This window comes from Pipistrellus kuhlii, unplaced genomic scaffold, assembly GCF_014108245.1.
Source record: "Pipistrellus kuhlii isolate mPipKuh1 unplaced genomic scaffold, mPipKuh1.p scaffold_m20_p_10, whole genome shotgun sequence".
NCBI classification, from domain to species: Eukaryota; Metazoa; Chordata; class Mammalia; order Chiroptera; family Vespertilionidae; genus Pipistrellus; species Pipistrellus kuhlii.
This window is the reverse complement of record NW_023425405.1, coordinates 52,339,800-52,360,209: the sequence shown is the minus strand read 5'-3', so window position 1 is coordinate 52,360,209 and position 20,410 is coordinate 52,339,800. Positions and strand designations below refer to the sequence as shown.

Sequence of the window (20,410 nt, the reverse complement as noted above, 5' to 3'; positions counted from 1 at the left end):
AAGAAAGGTTTCTTTATACTAGAATGCAAAAAAAAAAAAAAATCCACAAATATTTTAGAGGTGTTTAATGGCAATAAGAAATACTATAATGTGGCCGAAACCGGTTTGGCTCAGTGGTAGAGCGTCGGTCTGCGAACTGAAAGGTCCCAGGTTCGATTCCGGTCAAGGGCATGTACATTGGTTGCGGGCACATCCCCCGTAGGGGGTGTGCAAGAGGCAGCTGGTCGATGTTTCTCCCTCATTGATGTTTCTAGCTCTCTATCCCTCTCTCATCCTCTCTGTAAAAAATCAATAAAATATATATTTTTTTAAAAGAAATACTATGATGTGTAAGTCTGCCTTTACCTGTTCAGGTAACATAAGCATAAACCCAATATACCTAGCGGCAATATTTCTATGAGAATAGTTTTATAACCCAAAATGCTAATATATGTAGTTGCAACATCTAGGTGAGAGCCATTTTATAATTAGAAGTTTGGATCACATTGGTGATATACTTTGAGAGGGAAAAGATCATACTTTATTAACAATAAAATTTAGCTGACAGCAGACTCACAACCAGAGGGCTGAAACCAAATCTCACAAACTTGTAACAACACGAATAATACAATGCGGTATAAAGAACTGACATTAAGCAAAACATGACATTATGAATAAAATTCCATGATGGTAGTGAGAAATATCTAAAATATTGTTGTTGAATCTTATGGCTTTTTTTCTTCTTCTTCAATTTTCAGTCTTCTAAAATTTTCAAATATTTCTTATGTCATTGAAATGTTTTAGCAGCTGAATAACATGTGGGAAATGGCCCAGTGAAGTTTGTTTCTTTATTAAAAGCATTTCAATAACTGGCTGGGAGGTTCATCCAAAGTAGCATCCAAGGGTGAACCAGTTGAGACGCAGTTCAGGAAACGATCCGAATCAGGGGTCCTTCCAGGGAAAAGAAAGGGCATCAAGAGAGCCCAAAAAGAGGACCACAGAATAGGTCATAGCCTGTTTTAGGAAATGTTTCCATTTTCTACAGAGCATCCGCTACAGGGAACAGGATCCAGGGAGGGGATTGTATGAGTATCAAATCAGGAATGCTTCGGGTGCCCTATCTTGGAAAGACACCAGAGGAGCTTAGTGGGGCACTCAAAGACACTGGTTCAGAGTCAAGACGCATGTCTAAGCCTGTACTACATAATGGTGACTGTTCTGAATGGTGAAATTCATGAAGACACAGCTCTGCTTGGCTGTTGAGATTGAAGTGCTTCCCTCACAAGCATACCATTGGCCTACCTTCTGAGCTACTCCTTGTATTTGGACCCATCTCCTCACTAGCAGGTGCTTCTCGTCATTCTTACAAAACTCATCTCAGAGCTCTCCTGTGTGCCCACTGATACTGCAGTCCTCAATTACCTCAGGGACAGTAGTCCAAAACACGTGTGGTTTTTCTGCCTAAAGTCCAGCTGAGATTCAAAATCAGCCCCTTTAGATGGAGCCCTGACAATTTCTAGCCTTTTCTAACCTTTCTCCCAGGGCCAAGAAGATATTTCCAAGTATGATTAATCCCAGCCCTCATAGGCCTGCCTCATGTTGTAGTGTCCTACCCATTAAATTCAATACCCTCAAGACCAACATCAACAAAAACTCAAGTGTAATTAACTATATCTCTTTGATTATTAATTATTAGATTTCTACTAGTTACCTCAAGACCAATTCTATAATCTAAAAGAAATAACCTTTCTCAATATCTTGCTTATAAAATCTTTGAACAGACTGTACACATATATAGACAACTGAGTGAAGCCTGCCATCTGCTGGTAAGGTATATTATGAATTTTTAGAGAGCTTGTTGTTTTAACACTTAAAGTTCTGGACCATTTAATAACAGTGTACCAAAAACACAATTATATTATGGATACCCAAACTCTCTCAAGCATATAAACAGCCGATGAGGGTATTTGATTTGAAGGAGTATAGAATGTGAAGTAAGTGAAAAAAGGTGAAGATTTTCACGATGCTTATTCCTCTGCATAATCCAGAGAAAGTTGATCGTTCATTTACCCTAGTTTTTTTTTGTAAAAATGCTTTCTGAAGAAAATGCAATTTAAAAAACTTGAGAAACATCCTTACTGGTAATTCACGTGACTATTATAGATTTTGTACATTTTACAATACAATGTATTTCCAAAATTTTTCATCACCCTATTCAAAAACTCTACCAATTAAGCAATGTCTCCCTTCTCCCACATCTACCTCCCTTTAATATACTTCCTGTTCCTATGAATTTGCCTATTCTAGTACCTCATATGAAGGGAATCATACAATATTTGTCCTTTTGTGTCTAGATTATTTAATTTAGCATAATATTTCAAGATGCATTCATTTTGTAGCATGTATCAATACTCTATTCATTTTCATGGCTAAATAATAGGCCATTGTGTATATGTATATTCCATACTTGTTCATCCATCCTTCTGTCGATAAGCACTGGGGCATTCTACCTTTCGGATATTATGCATAATGCTGATGCGGTCACTGGTGTACACGTTTGCATCCCTGTTTTCAACATTCCTTGTGTTACCCTTCAGGTAGCCTCCAGACAGGTTAGAACAGAAAAACACAGCAATCCTATATAATAAAGCCTAATATGCAAATCAACCAAGTGGCAGAATGGCCTGTCATATGACTGGTCATAATGATGTACATTGACCACCATGGGGCAGATGCTCAATGCAGGAACTGCCCTCAGCCCGCAGGCCCCAGGCCAGCCAAGGCGGGTGCCAGCAGGGGCCCATGATTACCCCACCGGTCACCCCACAGATTGGCCCCAATCACTGGCCAGGCCTGGGGACCCTACCTGTGCTCTGGGCCTCGAGTTAGTTCATAACATCTGCTCTATTCTCTTTGGCACCAAAGACCAGAGTCCCATGCTGAGAACACAAGCTGTAACCTTCAAGAGTATGACCAGTTTGGGGAGGTGATGGGACATTTTTAAGTTGCCCCTTTATTGTTTCAGTATTCATTTGGTTACTGTAATCCTTTGATTTTTTTCCCCCAGAGCTCTGACAAAGTTTGTTCTGACAGTTTCTGCTTATGTCTTCAATGTCCCCAAAGAGGGATGGGTGTTTATAGCTGCCTACTCTACCATTTTGCTGATGTCATTCCAGTGGAGCCGTCTTAGCTCTGCTACACTGAGGGCCTGATTTATTCTCAATTCAGATGCCTCCATTCCCCACTTGAGCAAAACAGAACTCATGGTATTTCCTTCTTCTTTTTTTTTGGATCTCCTATCTTGGAATGGTTCAAGCATGTCATCAATTACTCAAGCCAGGAAGCATTGTCTTTTCCCATTTATTTGATAGAGTGGTGGTCAATCATAAGTCCTGTGGATGCAAGTCAGCCTTTTAAGGATTCTCTGGTCATTCCACTTATTGCTAACTCATGATTTCTACAGATTGTTATCTTCCACTTTGATTACTGCAATGCCTCCTGCCTGGGTGGTTTGTATCTCATTCTTCCTCACCATCTCCTATATGCATCTGCTCAAAGCACTCTGATTTTCTTTTGTCTCCTTCTTTTAGAGTTCTGAACTCCTTTAGGACAAGGACTTTGTGTATTCAGCCCTACAACAGTGTTCAGCATATACCATGAGTTGAATAAATGATTCTTGAGTATGTGAAACAGTCTCACAATTATATCCCTTAGAATGATATGAACTAGTATAGTAGACATAGTAAAAGCAACCATCAAAATGTCCTTATCCTATCTAATAAAGAGAGAATATGCTAATTGACCATCACATACTCAAAAGATGGCAGTGTTCACAGCCACAAGATGGCAGCGCCCAGTCCCCTCAGCCCTGCCTCATGCAACCAGAGTCCCCCAATCCCCTCAGCCCCACTGAGGAAGGCAGTTAGAGGTAATGGGGCCAGCAGGGAAGCAATTAAGTGTCAATCAGGCCAGCAGGGGAGTGGTGAGGGGGCTATCATAATGCTGTCAGGCAGAGTGGTTCGGGGAAATCAGGCAGGCGGGGTGAGTGGTTAGGAGCCAGCAGTCGAGCATCCCAGATTGGAGAGAATGCAGACTATACTGAGGGACACCCCCAACCCCTGTGCATGAATTTCAGGTACCAGGCCTCTAGTATATGTATAAATATCAAGATGTACCCATTTAGAAACTTTTAAAACTAAATTCACTTTCTTGCTTCCTTACTTTTGATTTTGAAAATCCTACACTTTATTCAAGATCTATCACATCTCTTACCTTCTCAAGCTTCTACCCATCAAATACACCTGTCAATTCAGCATTGTATTATACACTAATTTGAAGTCCCTGATACTATTCATAATGCTCTCCTGAGAGAGAGAGAGAGAGAGAGAGAGAGAGAGAGAGAGAGAGAAATGTGGAAATATTAGGATAAAGCTAGCCAAGTTATTAGATGCTACAAACAGAATGTAGTTGTTTCACCACTGTCATGCTTAATAATGTACTGTCTTGCCGAAACCAGTTTGGCTCAGTGGTAGAGAATCGGTCTGTGGACTGAAAAGTCCCGGGTTCAATTACAGTGAGGGGCATATACGTTGGTTGCCGGCACATCCCCAGTAGGGGATGTGCAAGAGGCAGCTGGAAGATGTTTCTCTCTCATCGACGTTTCTAGCTCTCTGTCTCTCTCCCTTCCTCTCTGTAAAAAGCAATAAAATACATTTTTTTAAAAATTAAAAAAAAATAATGTATTGTCTTATGGTGGTGGTTATAGTTAGATAGTTTTTGTGAGATTTGTCTCCCACTACATTTGCATCTCCCTGAATGTATCACCCTTCATTCAACCAGTGTTCTATTATCCAAAATCCCACAGTACAAGCAGATACACAATACATATTTTCTCAACATAAGTGTTTATAGGTTGTACAATCATGCTTTAGTCCATCTATAATAATAAGAGCATAATATGCTAATTAGACCAGATGTCATTCTGGACATCCTTCCGGATGGCCTTCAGACAAACCTACCAGAGCAGGGGTTGAGCCCCTTGAACAAATTTCATCCATCAGTTCTCTAGTAATTAAATAAGATGTATCAAGTGAGCAGTACTATGCCAGAATCTACTTTTATTTTTGCATTGAATGTGTTGATACAGTGTTCTTACATCTAGAGAAAGCATAGACTAAATGACACTATTAAAGGAACGATGTACACTTTTTCCCCTGAGGAACCTGAATGGGTGTGGAGGGATTTCTCCATTTCACGGTGCTTTCCCATTATGCTCAGGGGACGGAGTCTCAATTTGGCTCATCCAGCTGGAGACAACACTGCACATGTGAAGAGTCTGGACGGTCATATTAAAGCCAGCCTCCAAAGCCATATATGTGTACAACTGAGAGGCTGCTCTTTGAAAAGAAAGAAAGAAAGTTTGATGGCAAAAGTCTCCAATCTTATACTCCACTTTCCATATTACCCAGGATAGAAAAGTTTTCAAGTTTTCCATCAGTAACTAAGCAGATTCAATACACATGCTCCCCAAATAAGTAGCTCTTTGCCAAGGAATAGAAATGACTGGCTTTTGCTTTATGGTTCCTAATATCCTATCATACCACCATATATCACCCACAGGTAGTTAGTAGGTTCTAAGTTTCCAAATAATGAATAGAGTTGAGGCTGCTTAATGAAACTTTGGCAATTCAAAGAGGAGAAATGGAGGGGAGTCAAGGAGAGGGACTTCATGAGACTGTCCTGAGACATGGCACCAATAGCTTGCAACCCCAAGGATATCTTGCTTACTCCACTATGTCCCAGGTCCCTGCACAAGGTTTGGCTTTGAGGCTTCAAGGTTGCTGTGCAGCAATGTTATATGTCTGGCAGGAAATAATTTAATTCAGGAACATATGGATGTTCTGATCAGAACAAACTTGTCCTAGACCCAGTCACTGTAACGACCAAAGAAAAGGAAATAACAGTTATTAAAGAGGTACTGTACTTTAGTGTTCCTCGGGATTCTCAGGATTCTCAGGAACAATCTCTTCAAATATATTCTGAATTGCTTGCACTGCCTCAGTGGCATTAGTTGATCCATGGACAGCATTTCTCAAAGTGCTTATTCCAAACTGGGCTCGGATAGAGTCTGGGGACAACAACTTTGCTTCATTCGGGTCTGTGGGACCCATCATTCGTCTCCAGTCTAAAACAGCATTCCACTTGCTCAGAACCATGACCAAAGATGGACCCCTGCAAATAACAGTGCTTTCAGAAGACTTGGGCCACTTAAGACTGTACAGATTGCATACGTGGCTAGAGACAGAATGCCACAGCTTCATCCAGAGAGCTTTTCCTTATTCTTTATACTTACTAGTGTTATTTAATGCTCTCATTTTTGTTTGTTTCAAGGCATAGTAAAATGCTGGTAGAAAAAGGCCATGGTGTCGAGACTGGTTTGGCTCAATGGATGGAGCGTTGGCTTGGGGACTGAAGGGTCCCAGGTTCAATTCTGGTCAAGGGCATGAACCTTGGTTGCGGGCATATCCCCAGTAGGGGGTATGCAAAAGGCAGGTGATCGATGACTCTCTCTCATCGATGTTTCTAACTCTATCTCTCTCCATTCCTCTCTGTACAAAATCAATAAAATGTATTTTTTTTTAAAAAGAAAAAGAAAAGAAAAGAAAAAGGCCATGGTTTAATTCTATAGGTATATTCTAGGCACTGTTCCAAGAATCTTCAATGTATCAATTTTTTAGCCCTCACAGCAAACATAAGAGTTAGGTACTATTATCATGCCCATCCTATCTAATAAAAGAGTAATATCCAAATTGACCATATCTCTACTACATCCACAAGCCACGCCCACCAGCCAATCAGAGCAAGTATGCAAATAAACCCAACCAAGATGGCTACAGCCACAGAGAGCAGGAGGCAGGCTTGGGTTTTCCCAGCAATGGAGGAAGCCAAGCTTTCCGCCTGCCTTTGCAGACCCAAGTCTCTCTTAAGGCTACAAAGTTTCAATTATAAAAAAGGTAAACAAATTCCAACAGAAATGGCTACAGCCACAGAGCAAACAGGAAGCTTGGCTCCGCTCCAGGCTACAGTTTCAATTATAGAAGATACATAAATCCCAGATACCAGGGCCTCCACTTTGGTCACCAGGGGCCATGGCCGGCCTGAAAACCATCACAGGCCCCTCGCCTAGGCCACCCCACACCCCAAAGGAACCCCCGCCTTGACCCAGGACACCCTTCAGGGCAAACCAGCTGACCCCCATTCATACGCTAGGCATCTCTCTTATCTAATAAAAGAGTAATATGTAGATTGATCATTATTCCAACAAACAAGATGGCCTCCCCCAGGTTACCAAAGATCCTGCCCCCATATGAACACAAGATGGACACCACAGATGACCAGCAGGGGTGGGCAGTTGAGAGGGATGAGGCCTACAAGGGAGGGCAGTTGAGGGCCATCAGGCAATTAGGGGAGGGCAGTTGGAAGGGACCAGACCTGCAAGGGAGGAAGTTGGGGGCAATCAAGTCTGTAGGGGAGGGCAGATAGGGGTGACCAGGCTGGCAGAGGAGGGAAGTTGGGGGTGATCGGGCCTGCAGGGAAGGGGAGTTGGGTGGAACCCAGGCCTGCAGGGGAGAGCAGTTGGGGGGAACCAGGCCTACAAGGGAAGGCAGTTAGGGGTGACCAGGCCTGCAGGGGAGCAGTTAGGCATCAATCAGGCTGGCAGGGGAGTGATTAGGGGTGATCAGGCTGGCAGGCAGAAGCTGTTAGGGGTAATCAGGAAGGCAGGCAGACAAGCACTTGGGAGCCAGCAGTCCTGGCTTGTGAGAAGAAAGTCCGACTGCCCGTTTAGGTTGGATCCCACCAGGAGTTTAGGTCGGATCCCACCAGGATCAGGCCTAAATGGGCAGTTGGACAGCCCTCGAGGGTCCCAGAGTGGAGAGGGTGCAGGCTGGGCTGAGGGAAACCCCCCCCTCCGTGCATGAATTTCGTGCACTGGGCCTCTAGTTTTACATATAAGAAAATAAGATACAGATAAAGTACATTGGCAACCAGGAAATTAAACCCAGATAGCCTCTATGTCTAATGTGAAGACCTAAATTAAAAAAAAAAAGGGGGTGGGGGGAAGGAAGGAGAAAGGAAGGAAAAAAGGAATAAGGAGAGGAAAGAGAGAAAGATATGGAGGAAAGAAAAGAAACAGGAAGGAAATGAACACAAAATATTAATAAGGTGTCTTTTCATGAATGAGATTAGATTAAATGTTTTAATTAATTTCTTTCCCCTTTCTACAATAAACATTTTCTACCTTATAATACAAAGAACTACATTTCAGAAACTTACGTAGCCAATATCTCCAATACACTGTTATAAAAATTTTTATGTGTTATTTTATAATAAATTTTGTCAGCATCCTCTTTGAGTAGCAGAATTTCCTTTATTCGTATTATTTCAAATCCAGCTTCTTTAATACGGTGTAAGATCGCCTCTAGAGAAAACAGATATTTGCAAATCATACAGATTGCCTCCATTTTACTCCATGTTCAAGTAGATGGAAATAACTAAGGATGGTGATAGTTTTACTTGCATACTGTGATTTTAAAAACCAAAACTAGCCAAAACCGGTTTGGCTCAGTGGTAGATCGTTGGTCTGTGGACTGAAAGGTCCCAGGTTCGATTCCGGACAAGGGCATGTACCTTGGTTGCGGGCACATCCCCAGTAGGGGGTGTGTAAGAGGCAGATGGTCGATGTTTCTCTCTCATCAACGTTTCTAGCTCTCTATCCCTCTCTCCTCCTCTCCATAAAAAATCAATAAAATATATTAAAAAACAAAACAAACAAACAAACAAACAAAAACCAAAAACTATGCTAACCTAAATTGAACTTAAAAAGCACCAGACTGACATTCAGAAGAACTTTAATATGTTATTGTAGGTGCTTCATTTCTGAGATGCATCTTTTCTGAAACATCGAGTGGACTATGAAAGTGGGAGAGGAGGGGACCAGCTCCTGTGCTAAAAGTTAAGACATGTTTCACTCTGTGCTACCGGTGCCAAGAAACTTCTTGCTAGATTGAAATTGAAGATTAGAGCCAATCTGAACTCTTCTTCCTGAAGTAGAAGGAAACTATTGAGGGAATTAAATAATGTAAATCTTGTCAAAGTTCCACCCACAGCTTAAACTTGGGGGGCTATATTCTGACTATATTAAGAATTGGCATTATTCCTTCAACTTTCCTGTAGTTTGAAAATTTTTCACTAAATTTGAAGAAATTGTATACAGTGGCTTTCATTTTTAAATATTTACCTCTTTGTTCAGGTGTTACGTGAGGTTTAATCAGTGCTAAAGTTTTTTGAGGAGGAAAGAAATACTGGATGTCCCTCTCAGCAGCTTCTAATGAATCACTTCCATATAACTGGTTGATAGGCAAACTTCCCATTGCAAATTGTACACACAAACTTTGGAAAAGAAAACAAGTTAAAAACAGTTATGGTATAACAACATAACATAACATAACATAACATAACATAACATTAGTACAATATAACAGTATTTATATAAATTGTTCAAAATTATCAAGCAAAAGCAACTCATCCCTGATCTAGGCATAGTTAAAAAGTAATTAATTACAGAGTGGTCTGGGAATACTACTTTATTCCAAGGATGTAATAGTCTTTAGAAAGAAAGAAAATAAAGACATAAGTAAAAGGAAGGGAGGGAGGGAGAGAGGGTATAGACATTTAAATAATCCTGATAATGAAGATTGACAGATAACTGTGAATGGAGGAATGGATGCCCTAACACAGTGACAAAGCATGATCTATAGAATCCTGATCACTAAATAGTATCAAACACTATTAGCATTTGACTCTATACCAAAGATTCCAAACTAAACTTTAAATCAAGGAGAAAATGAATGGAACCTTCCAAGGAAGCAAGAGAAGCAACAAAATAGGAATCTACAGGACAACTTCATGTATAAAGAATCAGTAGTGGGTAACAGAAAACAAGACCCATATATCTGTTGTCTACAAGAAACTCACCTAAAAAAAAAAAAAAAAAAGGACTCACACAGACTGAGGGTAAAGGGATGGAAAAAGGTTTACCAGGCGAATGGAATTAGAAAAAAAGCTGAGGTAGCAATACTTATATCTGACAAATTAGATCTCAGAGAGAAGAACATAACAAGAGATAATGAAGGCCACTTCATAATACTAAAGGGAACAATCCAACAAGAAGAAATAACCCTGGTAAATATATATGCACCCAATATGGGAGCACCCAAATATATTTTAAAAAAAAAAAACTGCTGGAGGACATTAAGGGAGAGATTAATAGCAATGCAATCATAGTAGGAGATTTTAATACCCCACTGTCACCCTTGGACAAATCATCTAAACAAAAAATCAGCAAAGAAATATCAATCCTAAATGACTCACTAGACCAGATGGAATTAATTGACATCTTCAGAACATTCCACCCAAAGCCACAGAATATACATTCTTCTCAAGTGCACATGGGACATTCTCAAAGACAGACCACATTTTGGGACATAGGCAAATCTCTTCAAGTTCAAGAAGATAGAAATTATATCAAGCATCTTCTCAGATCATAGTGGCATAAAACTGGAAATTAACTACAATAAAAATAACCCAAAGAAATCAAACACATGGAGACTAAACAGCATGTTATTAAACAAGGACTGGGTTACCAGAGAAATCAAGGAAGAAATTAAAAACATCCTGAAAACAAATGACAATGAAAACACAACAATCCAAAATCTATGGGACACAGCAAAAGCAGTTTTGAGAAGGAAGTTCATATCCCTACAAGCCTATTGTAAAAAACAAGAAAAAATGGTAACAAATTATCTAACTCTACAACTCAAAGAGTTAGAAAAAGAGCAAGAAAAGCACAGTGTAAGCAGAAGGAAGGAAATAACAAAAATCAGAGCACAGATAAACGACATAGAGACCAAAGAAACAATGCATAAGATCAACAAAACCAAGAGCTGGTTCTTTGAAAGGATAAACAAGATAGATGAACCTCTAGCCAGGCTAACCAAGAAACAAAGAGAGAGGACTCAAATAAACAAAATCAGGAATGAAAGAGGTGAATAACAACATACCCCACCGAAATACAAAGGATTGTTACAAAATACTATGAACAACTCTATTCCAACAAACTGAACAACCTGGAGGAAATGGACATATTCCTAGAAAAATACAAACTTCCAAAACTCAATCAGAAAGAATCTAAAAATCTCAATAGAGCAGTGACTTGGGAAGAAATTGAAACAGTCATCAAAAAGCTTCCAGCAAACAAAAATCCAGGGCCAGATGGCTTCACAGGAGAGTTTTACCAAACATTCAAGGAAGAACTAAAAGATATCCTCCTCAGACTATTCCAAAAAATTCAAGAGGAAGGAACACTTCCAAACTCCTTCTATGAAGCCAGCATCACCCCAATACCAAAACCAGATAAAGACAACTCAATGAAAGAGAATTACAGGCCAATATCCCTCATGAACATAGATGCCAAAATCCTCAACAAAATTCTAGCAAATCAGCTCCAGCAGAACATCACAAAGATCATACACCATGATCAAGTAGGATTTATTCCAGGAATGCAAGGATGGTACAATATCCACAAATCAATAAATGTGATATATCACATAAACAAATTGAAAGATAAAAATCATATAGTCATATCAATTGATGCAGAAAAAGCATTTGATAAAATCCAACACCCTTTCCTGATAAAAACTCTCAACAAGGTGGGAGTACAAGGATCATACCTCAACATAATAAAAGCTATATATGAGAAACCCACAGCCAACATCATACTCAATGGGCAAAAACTAAAACCATTCCCTCTAAGAACAGGAACAAGACAGGGATGCCCACTATTGCCACTCCAGTACTAATGACAAAATACTGGAAGTACTAGCCATTGCAATTAGAGAAGAAGAGGAAATAAAAGGCATCCAAATTGGAAGAGAAGAAGTAAAGTTATCCTTATTTGCAGATGACATGATATTGTACATAAAAAAATAAAAAAAAAAGACTCCATTAAAAAACTAACTGACTTAATAAATGAATTTGGCAATGTAGCAGGATACAAAATTAACACCAAGAAATCCATGGCATTTCTGTACACCAACAATGAAATTACAGAAACAGAGACTAAAAAAGCAATTCCATTTACCATCGCACAAAAAAAGTTAAGATACCTAGGAATAAATTTAACCAAGGAAGTAAAGGACCTATATGCAGAAAACTACACAACACTGAAAAAAAAGGTAGAGGAAGATGTAAAGAGATGGAAGAACATACCATGTTCATGGATTGGTAGAATCAACATCATCAAAATGTCCATACTTCCTAAAGCAATCTATAGGTTCAATGCACTCCCCATTAAAATACCAACGGCATATTTCACTGGCCTAGAAAGAACTCTCCTAAAGTTCATTTGGAACAATAAAAGACCCTGAATAGCCACAGCAATCCTGAGAAAGAAGAGTAAAGTAGGAGGAATCTCAATACCAGACTTCAAACTGTATTACAAAGCCACTGTTCTCAAAACAGCCTGGTACTGGCACAAGAACAGACATATAGATCAATGGAATCGAATCGAGAACCCAGATATAACCCAAATCACTATGCTCAATTAATATTTGACAATGGAGGCACGAATATACAATGGAGTCAAGACAGTCTCTTCAATAAATGGTGTTGGGAAAATTGGACAGATACATGCAAAAGAATGAAACTAGATCACCAACTTACACCATACACAAAAACAAACTCAAAATGGATACAGGACTTAAACATCAGAAGGGAAACCATAAAAATACTAGAAGCATCCACAGGCAGCAAAATCTCAGACACATGCCAAAAGAACTTCTTCACTGATACTGCTCCTAGGGCAATGGAAGCTAAAGAGAAAATAAACAAATGGGACTACATCAAAATAAAAAGCTTTTTTACAGCAAAAGAAACCATCAACAAAACAACAAGAAAGCCCACTGTGTGGAAGAACATATTTGCAAATGTTACCACTGATAAAGGTTTAACCTCCAACATCTACAGACAGCTTATACAACTAAATTAAAGGGAGATGAATGATCCAATTAAAAAATGGGCAATGGACCTAAATAGAATATTTTCAAAAGAAGACAGAAGGAAGGCCAAAATGCACATGAAAACATGCTCTAAGTCACTAATTATCCAAGAGATGCAAATCAAAATAACAATGCAGTATCATCTCACACCTGTCAGAATGGCCAACATCAACAAATCAACAAACGACAAGTGTTGGTGAGGTTGCGGAGAAAAAAGAACCCTCATGCGCTGCTGGTGGGAATGCAGACTGGTGCAACCACTGTGGAGAACAGTGTGGAGTTTCCTCAAAAAACTGAATATGGAACTCCCATTTGACCCAGTGATCCCACACCTAGGAATATATCCCAAGAAACTAGAAACACCAATCAGAAAGGATATATGCACCCCTATGTTCATAGCAGCACAATCTACAATAGCTAGAATCTGAAAATAGCCTAAGTGCCTGTCAGCAGATGATTGGATTAAAAAAATCATGGTACATCTACACAATGGAATACTATGCTGCCATTAAAAAGAAGGAATTCTCATCATTTGCTACAACCTGGATGGAAGTGGAGAACATCATGCTGAGTGAAATAAGCCAGTCAATGAAAGAGAAACACCACATGACCTCACTCATTTATGGATATTAAAGAACATTATAAACTGATGAACCAAAAGATAGATATAGAGACAGTAAAGCAATAAGCAGATTGTCAAATTACAGCAGGTAGGGTAGGGAGATCTGGGGGAGATAACAGATCAACCGAAGGACTTGTATACATGCATATAAGTACAACCAATGGACATAAAACTCTGGGGAGGGAAGGTATGTATGGGAGGGGGGGCAATGTTAAAATATGTACACAGATAATAATTTAATAAATAAATAAATAAATAAAAAGAATCAGTAGTGCCCTAGCTGGTTTGGCTCAGTAGATAAAGCATCAGCTTGTGGATTGAAGGGTCCCAGGTTCAATTCCAGCCAAGGCCACATGACCAGGTTTTGGGCTCAATCCTCATTAGGGGGCATTGCAGGAGGCAACTAATCAATTCTCATCATTGGTCTTTCTCTCTCTCCCTCTCCTGATGGTCCTGGACAATTCATGTTGTGTTAAATAATTAGTCTGGTTCTGTTTCTGTACAATAGATAAATATATATCTCTTAAATCAATTGTTCCTTGATGTTTTTTGTTTCCCTTTTTTTCTGTCTTTATATGTCTATGTATGTATGTATCTATCTATGTATACTTTAACAGAGGAGATGCATGCTGTTCATTGTATTTTCTGCCTTTTACAAACACTTTTGAGCAGCTAATCATCAAAATCCAGTGATGGTGAATCTTGTTTATTTATTTATTTATTTTTTTTTTTAATAAATCTTTATTGTTCAGATTATTACAGGTGTTCCTCTTTCCCCCCACTTTCCCCATAGCTCCCCTCCACCTGATCCCCAACTCTACCCTATGCCCTTACCCCTCGCCCCTGTCTTCATCCATAGGTGTAAGATTCTTGTCCAATCTCTTCCCTCACGCCTCAGACTCCCTTCCCCCTGAGAATTGTTAGTCCAATCCCTTTCTATGTCCCTGATTCTATTATATTCACTAGTCCACTTTGTTCTTCAGGTTTTTTATTCATTTGATTTTTAGGTTCACTTGTTGGTACTGTAAGTACCGTATTTTTCGGACCATAAGACACACTTTTTCCCCCAGAAGTGGGGGGAAAAAGTCCCTGCATCTTATGGTCCAAATATAGCCTACACATATACTTTAAAAAAAAAAGTTTTTTTACTTGCCCGGCTGTGTGGTCTCTGTGTGCTTGCCCGGCTCTAAAATGGTTCTAAATGCTGCTGTTTACTTTACAGGGTTGATTACATGTGTTTATGACTGTGATGTTGGGTTTTAATGCACATAAAATATTTTAGGACACTAATTATCCAAGAGATGCAAAAACTCTCTCACAGGAGAGTTTTACCAAACATTCAAGGAAATGAATGTTTGTTTCAGAATCTTTTTTTCTTCATTTCCCTTCTCTAAAAACTGGTGCGTCTTATGGTCCGGAGCGTCTTATGGTCTGAAAAATACGGTATATATTTTATGTCTTTTTGTTGTTCATAATTTTTACCTTTACTTTTTTCTTCTTCTTCCTCTCCTTAAAGAATACCCTTCAGCATTTCATGTAATTCTGGTTTGGTGTTGATGAACTCCTTTAACTTTTTCTTGTCTATGAAGCTCTTTATCTGACCTTCAATTCTGAATGATAGCTTTGCTGGGTAGAGTAATCTTGGTTGTAGGTTCTTATTGTTCATCATTTTGAATATTTCTTGCCACTCCCTTCTGGCCTGCATAATTTCTGTTGAGAAATCAGCTGACAGTACTATGGGTACTCCCTTGTAGGTAGCTAGCTGTTTTTCTGTTGCTGCTTGCAAGATTCTCTCTTTGTCTTTTGCCCTTGGCATTTTAATTATGATGTTTCTTGGTATGTCCCTCCTTGGATTCCTCTTGTTTGGGGATCTGTAAATCTATTTCTTTTACCAGGTAGGAAGAGTTTTCTGTCATTATTTCTTCCATTAAGCCTTCAATATCCTGCTCGCTCTCCTCTGGCACCCCAAAAATCCGGATGTTGGTATGCTTTAAGCCGTCCCAGAGGCTCCTTACACTATCCTCACACTTTTGGATTCTTCTTTCTTTCTGCCTCTCTGGTTGGGTGATTTTTTTCTTCCTTATATTCCAGATCTTTGGTTTGATTCTTGGGGTACATTGATCTATAGTTGAGTTTCTGTATATTCTTTATTTCAGAGATTGTATGCTTAATTTCTGATTGGTCTTTTTCCATTTTTTTGGTATTCTCTTTACTGTCCTAGAAGGTCTCACCAAGCTTCTTGGAGGTCTCATCAAGTTTCTCAAAAGTTTTTAGAAGATTCTTGAGTAATCTTTAAATGTGATTCTGAACTATGTGTCGTCCAGTAGTTTACTTTCCTTCATCTTTCCCATTCGTGACATGTTTCTGTGTATCCTCATTTTGGCTGATGGAGTGGCTTTGTGTGGTAGGTGACCTATAGGGTCCAGTAGTTCAGCTTCCCCAATCACCTGGTCACTTTTGGTATATCCCTTTGTGAGCTGAGTGCAAAGTCTTGGTATAATTAAGCCTTGTTTGCTGTTGGTACTCTGGGAGGAATTGATCTCCAGGCCAATTGTCTGTGAGGACCCGCTCTGTCTATAAAGGAAGAACTGCTGCACTGGAGACAAGGTTTATTTCAGTGGGGCTTTGGTGCTCACTGAGTCTGTCTCCCGAATGTGTCACTTAGGGGTGTGAGGGGTTGAAACTGACCACTAGGAACACTGGCTTCTGGATCACCAATGGGGTCCAGTTCATTTGCTTGGGACTTGGCGGTTTTGTGGCTGGAGCTGCAGTTTATTTCATTAAGCTGCCACAATACCAGCCATTTATATGCAAAAGCAGCTGTGAGGTGCCTGGGTGGGTCTGTAGAATCTGCAGGCTGGGCCTCAGGGCAGGGTCTCAAGGTGGGGCGGGGCCTCAGGGTGGGGTGGGGTCTCAGAACTTCACTAGGTTGGGGCATGGCTAACAGCAACGGCTATCCAAGCCAACGCCCCCACTCCTTCCACTTTTCCAAGTCCCCACTTCCCTGTGATCCAGCTCAGTAAACAATGATTGCTGCCTGCACCTCTGCAAGAGTCGCCCTCAGCTTCTCCCAATAGGCATCTGGGTCCCCCACGTGACCCCAAAAACTTAATTTCAAAGTGATAGGGAGCTTGTTTCCTTTCTGGTTGAAAAGAAAAACCGCATGCCCAGTCTCCTGCCACCAGCCCAATTCGCCACCAGCCCAATTCACCTGCCTCCATACCTAGGCTCCTCAGCTTTTCAGCACTTGCACTCCTTTCTCTTTCAGCCAACGTTCCCATGGTTTTGGATGATAGATGTCCTTTATATTAGTTTTAATTTTTAAATTGTGGGAGCAGCAGACCAGCTGCTCACCTACACCGCCAGCTTGGTTTCTCTGAATCCTGTATATTTAATAAAGCCACATCACTAGAAACCTGGCTTTCTAGCTTCAGCTTCAAGACTCTCTTTGTACCTCTCTGGTTTCAGTGACCCATTTTTTATTTATCCAACATGACCTTCCCATGTGGGCCTTGATTCTTGCCCTTCCCACTCAGACTTTGACTATTCTCTCACCCTTATACTCATGCCCTAAGTTCCCTGAAGCCTGTGCTAGCCAGGGATGAGGAATTTGGACAATGGTTGACAAAACAGCTTAAATTATCACCTGCACTTATTCCATTCAAAGAAGAGGATTACAACCAGCCCCTCTGTTACACTGTTGGACATGATTATTGGAAAAAATGTATATACATTTGTAAGTGTGAGTTTGTGCATGTGTAAGGATAGCATGGAGGGGTTACTATATTTATCTTTTATGAAAGTGACCATATTTCAGATGAAGCACTGCAGAGTGCAAAATCTGATCCTTGGGTGCAGAAAAGGGACAGAGCTCTGTTGACAGTTATCTCTCAAACAACCTGAAAGACCTGGGTGGAACCAATGAAACTGGAAAAGGGGAACCATTCCAATAGAAAGGTCAGGATTAGTTGTGGCAAGATAGGGATCCTAGGGCTCTGGATGGGAATCCTCACAGCACCAGTGGAGTGGGAGAGGCAGTCAGTGGGTGCTTCCACCTGGAGGAATGTCTCTGCTGGTGCTCTCCCTCCACACCTGGGACCACAATTGCTAGAAGAGTGTGCCTGCAGGCACAGGCTTTGTGTTGAGAGTAGTTCCTCTCTCTCTCTAATGCCATGCATTCAATTCCAGGCAGCATTTCATTCAGAATATCTATGACACTGTGCTCACACTACTGACAGTGTTCAACCCATATTATCGTTGATAGTTATTTTCTGGTTCAGCAGCAAAGACATAAGTGAGTAGGGCTAAACAGGGGATAAAAGGTGCCCATTCACGACAAGCAGCCTCAAGATAACGTGCTCCCCCCCAAAAAAAAAAAAATTATTTCCATATTTAGGTTTAAATGAGGTTTCATAAGTGTGGTTATTGCGGAAACAAATGTGTCTAGTTTGCTGTGCCCGGTAGAGCACCTCTATTCTTGCTCACGTGAACTGAGAGCCTTTCTTCCCTGTGTTGAATCCTGCTCTGCATCTGGCATAGAGAATTCAAGCACATCACAATTCAGTTCGTTTCCATACCTACCTCCCAAGAATGTAGATGCCTGAGATACTATCCACCTCCCTCAGGTGATACCAAGCCTAACAGCTAAGGTAGAAAATATTTACAGAGTACTCCCTATGTGCGAGGTAGCACACCATGTGTTAAGTTGACTGCAAAGTTTAGTTGACTAACTTAGTAATGGCTCCTGCCAAAGTAGAGACTACGTATTAAGTCAGCCATAATTGTTTTGAAATGTTTATGATCCACTAAAGAACCTAAAGCTGCCATCACATTCTTCTCAAAAGAATCTCTCCAAAATAGTGGAGGGGTTGCAATTTCTGCCAAGAGTTGGCCTTTTGCCTGGGTACCCATCACTTACTCCCCAGCTCCAAACCAAGCAGCCTGCAGCCTTCTCTTGCAAAACCTTGGCAGGACTCTTGTTGGCAATGGGCTATGCTTCCAGTCCACTCTGACCCAGGAAGTTTAGCTACCCTGAGAACCGCCATACATATAGTTGTGGTTCCTATATACCACATCTAAAAGGGAATTATAATGGCTCCTATGAAAAACAGTTTGGGACCTATGATATGAATCCAACCTTTTTAGAAGAGATTGTTTAGCTTCTTGAACGGTACTTGGTCCAATTAACTCTTTCCAGTGTTGTAAACCATTTTCTCTTACTAAAACAAGAGCTAGAGATGGACCACTGTTAGAAAATTAAAAACAAAGTTAATGAAAATCTGACTCAGTAGCTAATTATATGTAGATTATACAAGTGTATTTGTTAAATAGACTACCAAAAAAGTCAAGATAAACCTTTTATCAAATCTAAAATTAATTTCCATTGGTATATTATTAAGAGCATATTTATAAAAGGATGGAAGCAGAGAAACAAAAGGGGAAAGGGGGCCTTGGCCCAAATAGAATGGTTCCTACATGGTTCCTCCTCTCCTGCTGAGCTACATCCTCTTGCTGGATTTCTGCCCCAGCTGCTACTTCACTGACACTTTTAGGAACCTGACGGATTTCTAGCTTCTCATGCCTCTCCTAGCTCCTTAGGATTCCCAAAGCCCTTGAGCATCAATCAGTTCTCTGCTTGGAATTGATGATGCTGCACACCCTGGATTTCTGGCATTTAACTCAACTGGATTCCAGCAACTTCACCTCGGATATTGCCATTGCTCCACTAACAGTCCAGGAGGACTAGACAAGACAGACAGTTGAGCAGAGAATCGACATGGGAGGGAGACTGGCTCAAAAAGCAGACTCAGCACTTGTTTACAAAATGGAGAGGCTTGGCAACTTGTGCAAAAAGAAAGGTTAAGAGGAGATTTAAATTATTCAAAAATAAACTAGACTGTGCTTTCTACACCTGAAATTTATTTTACCTGGTCATGTATCTTATCACATTTTCAAAATAATCTTCATTTTCGTATTCCTTGCACAGTTTTCGTGCCTCTTCTTCTGATAACACCACTTGTCTTTGCATCAGTATAAGAAAGCCTTCATTTAGAATAATACTCAAAACATCCTCTAAATGAAAAGTTTTAAATTGCTAGGTTATTGGTTATATACATGATATAGAATATATTATCATGAGTGTATAGAATGCAATTTTTATTCTCTTATGAAATCTAGAAATTTGAAAAATACCTCATTAGATTTTAACTTAAGGTGAACAGTATTCTTAACATATTAAATTATAATGGTATTTCCAATTTTACATGACATGAGAATCATACATACACACACACACACACACACACACACACACACTGAAGTTTCTCATTAGCAAATATTTTCTATACTATATGCTTTCTCTCTAAGACTGGCATCAAGGCAGAGCTCTCACCTCTCACTACTCCTATTGACATCAAACTGGAAAACCTAGTTAATGAAATAACACAAGAAAATAAAATAAAGTGTATACAGATAGGGAAGGAGAAAATAAAACTGTCCTTGTTCATAGATGATGTGATTGTCTATGTAGAAAACCCAAAGAAACAACAACAAAACTCCTCAAACTAATAAGAGACTATTATAGCAAAATTGCAAGTTACAATTAAGCACAAAAGTAAATGACTTTCCTATATAATAACAATGACACTTGAATTTGAAATTTAAAACAATAGGATTTTCATTGGCACACAAAAAT

General features: G+C 39.9%; 1 protein-coding gene across 1 annotated transcript in view; it reads right to left on the bottom strand.

Annotated features, from left to right (window-relative positions):
- Positions 1–5,089: 5,089 nt before the first annotated feature.
- The window catches only part of LOC118714598 (thioredoxin domain-containing protein 3), a 36,476-nt gene continuing 21,155 nt past the window's right edge, over positions 5,090–20,410 (bottom strand). Inside the window, exons 11-16 of the mRNA XM_045575945.1 lie at positions 19,644–19,788; positions 18,854–18,961; positions 9,278–9,429; positions 8,314–8,458; positions 5,963–6,210; positions 5,090–5,314 (exon numbers count right to left, since the gene is read on the bottom strand). Coding sequence (XP_045431901.1) covers positions 5,964–6,210; positions 8,314–8,458; positions 9,278–9,429; positions 18,854–18,961; positions 19,644–19,788 — 797 coding nt within the window. The 3' untranslated portion in view covers positions 5,090–5,314; position 5,963. The remainder of the gene's footprint in view (positions 5,315–5,962; positions 6,211–8,313; positions 8,459–9,277; positions 9,430–18,853; positions 18,962–19,643; positions 19,789–20,410) is intronic.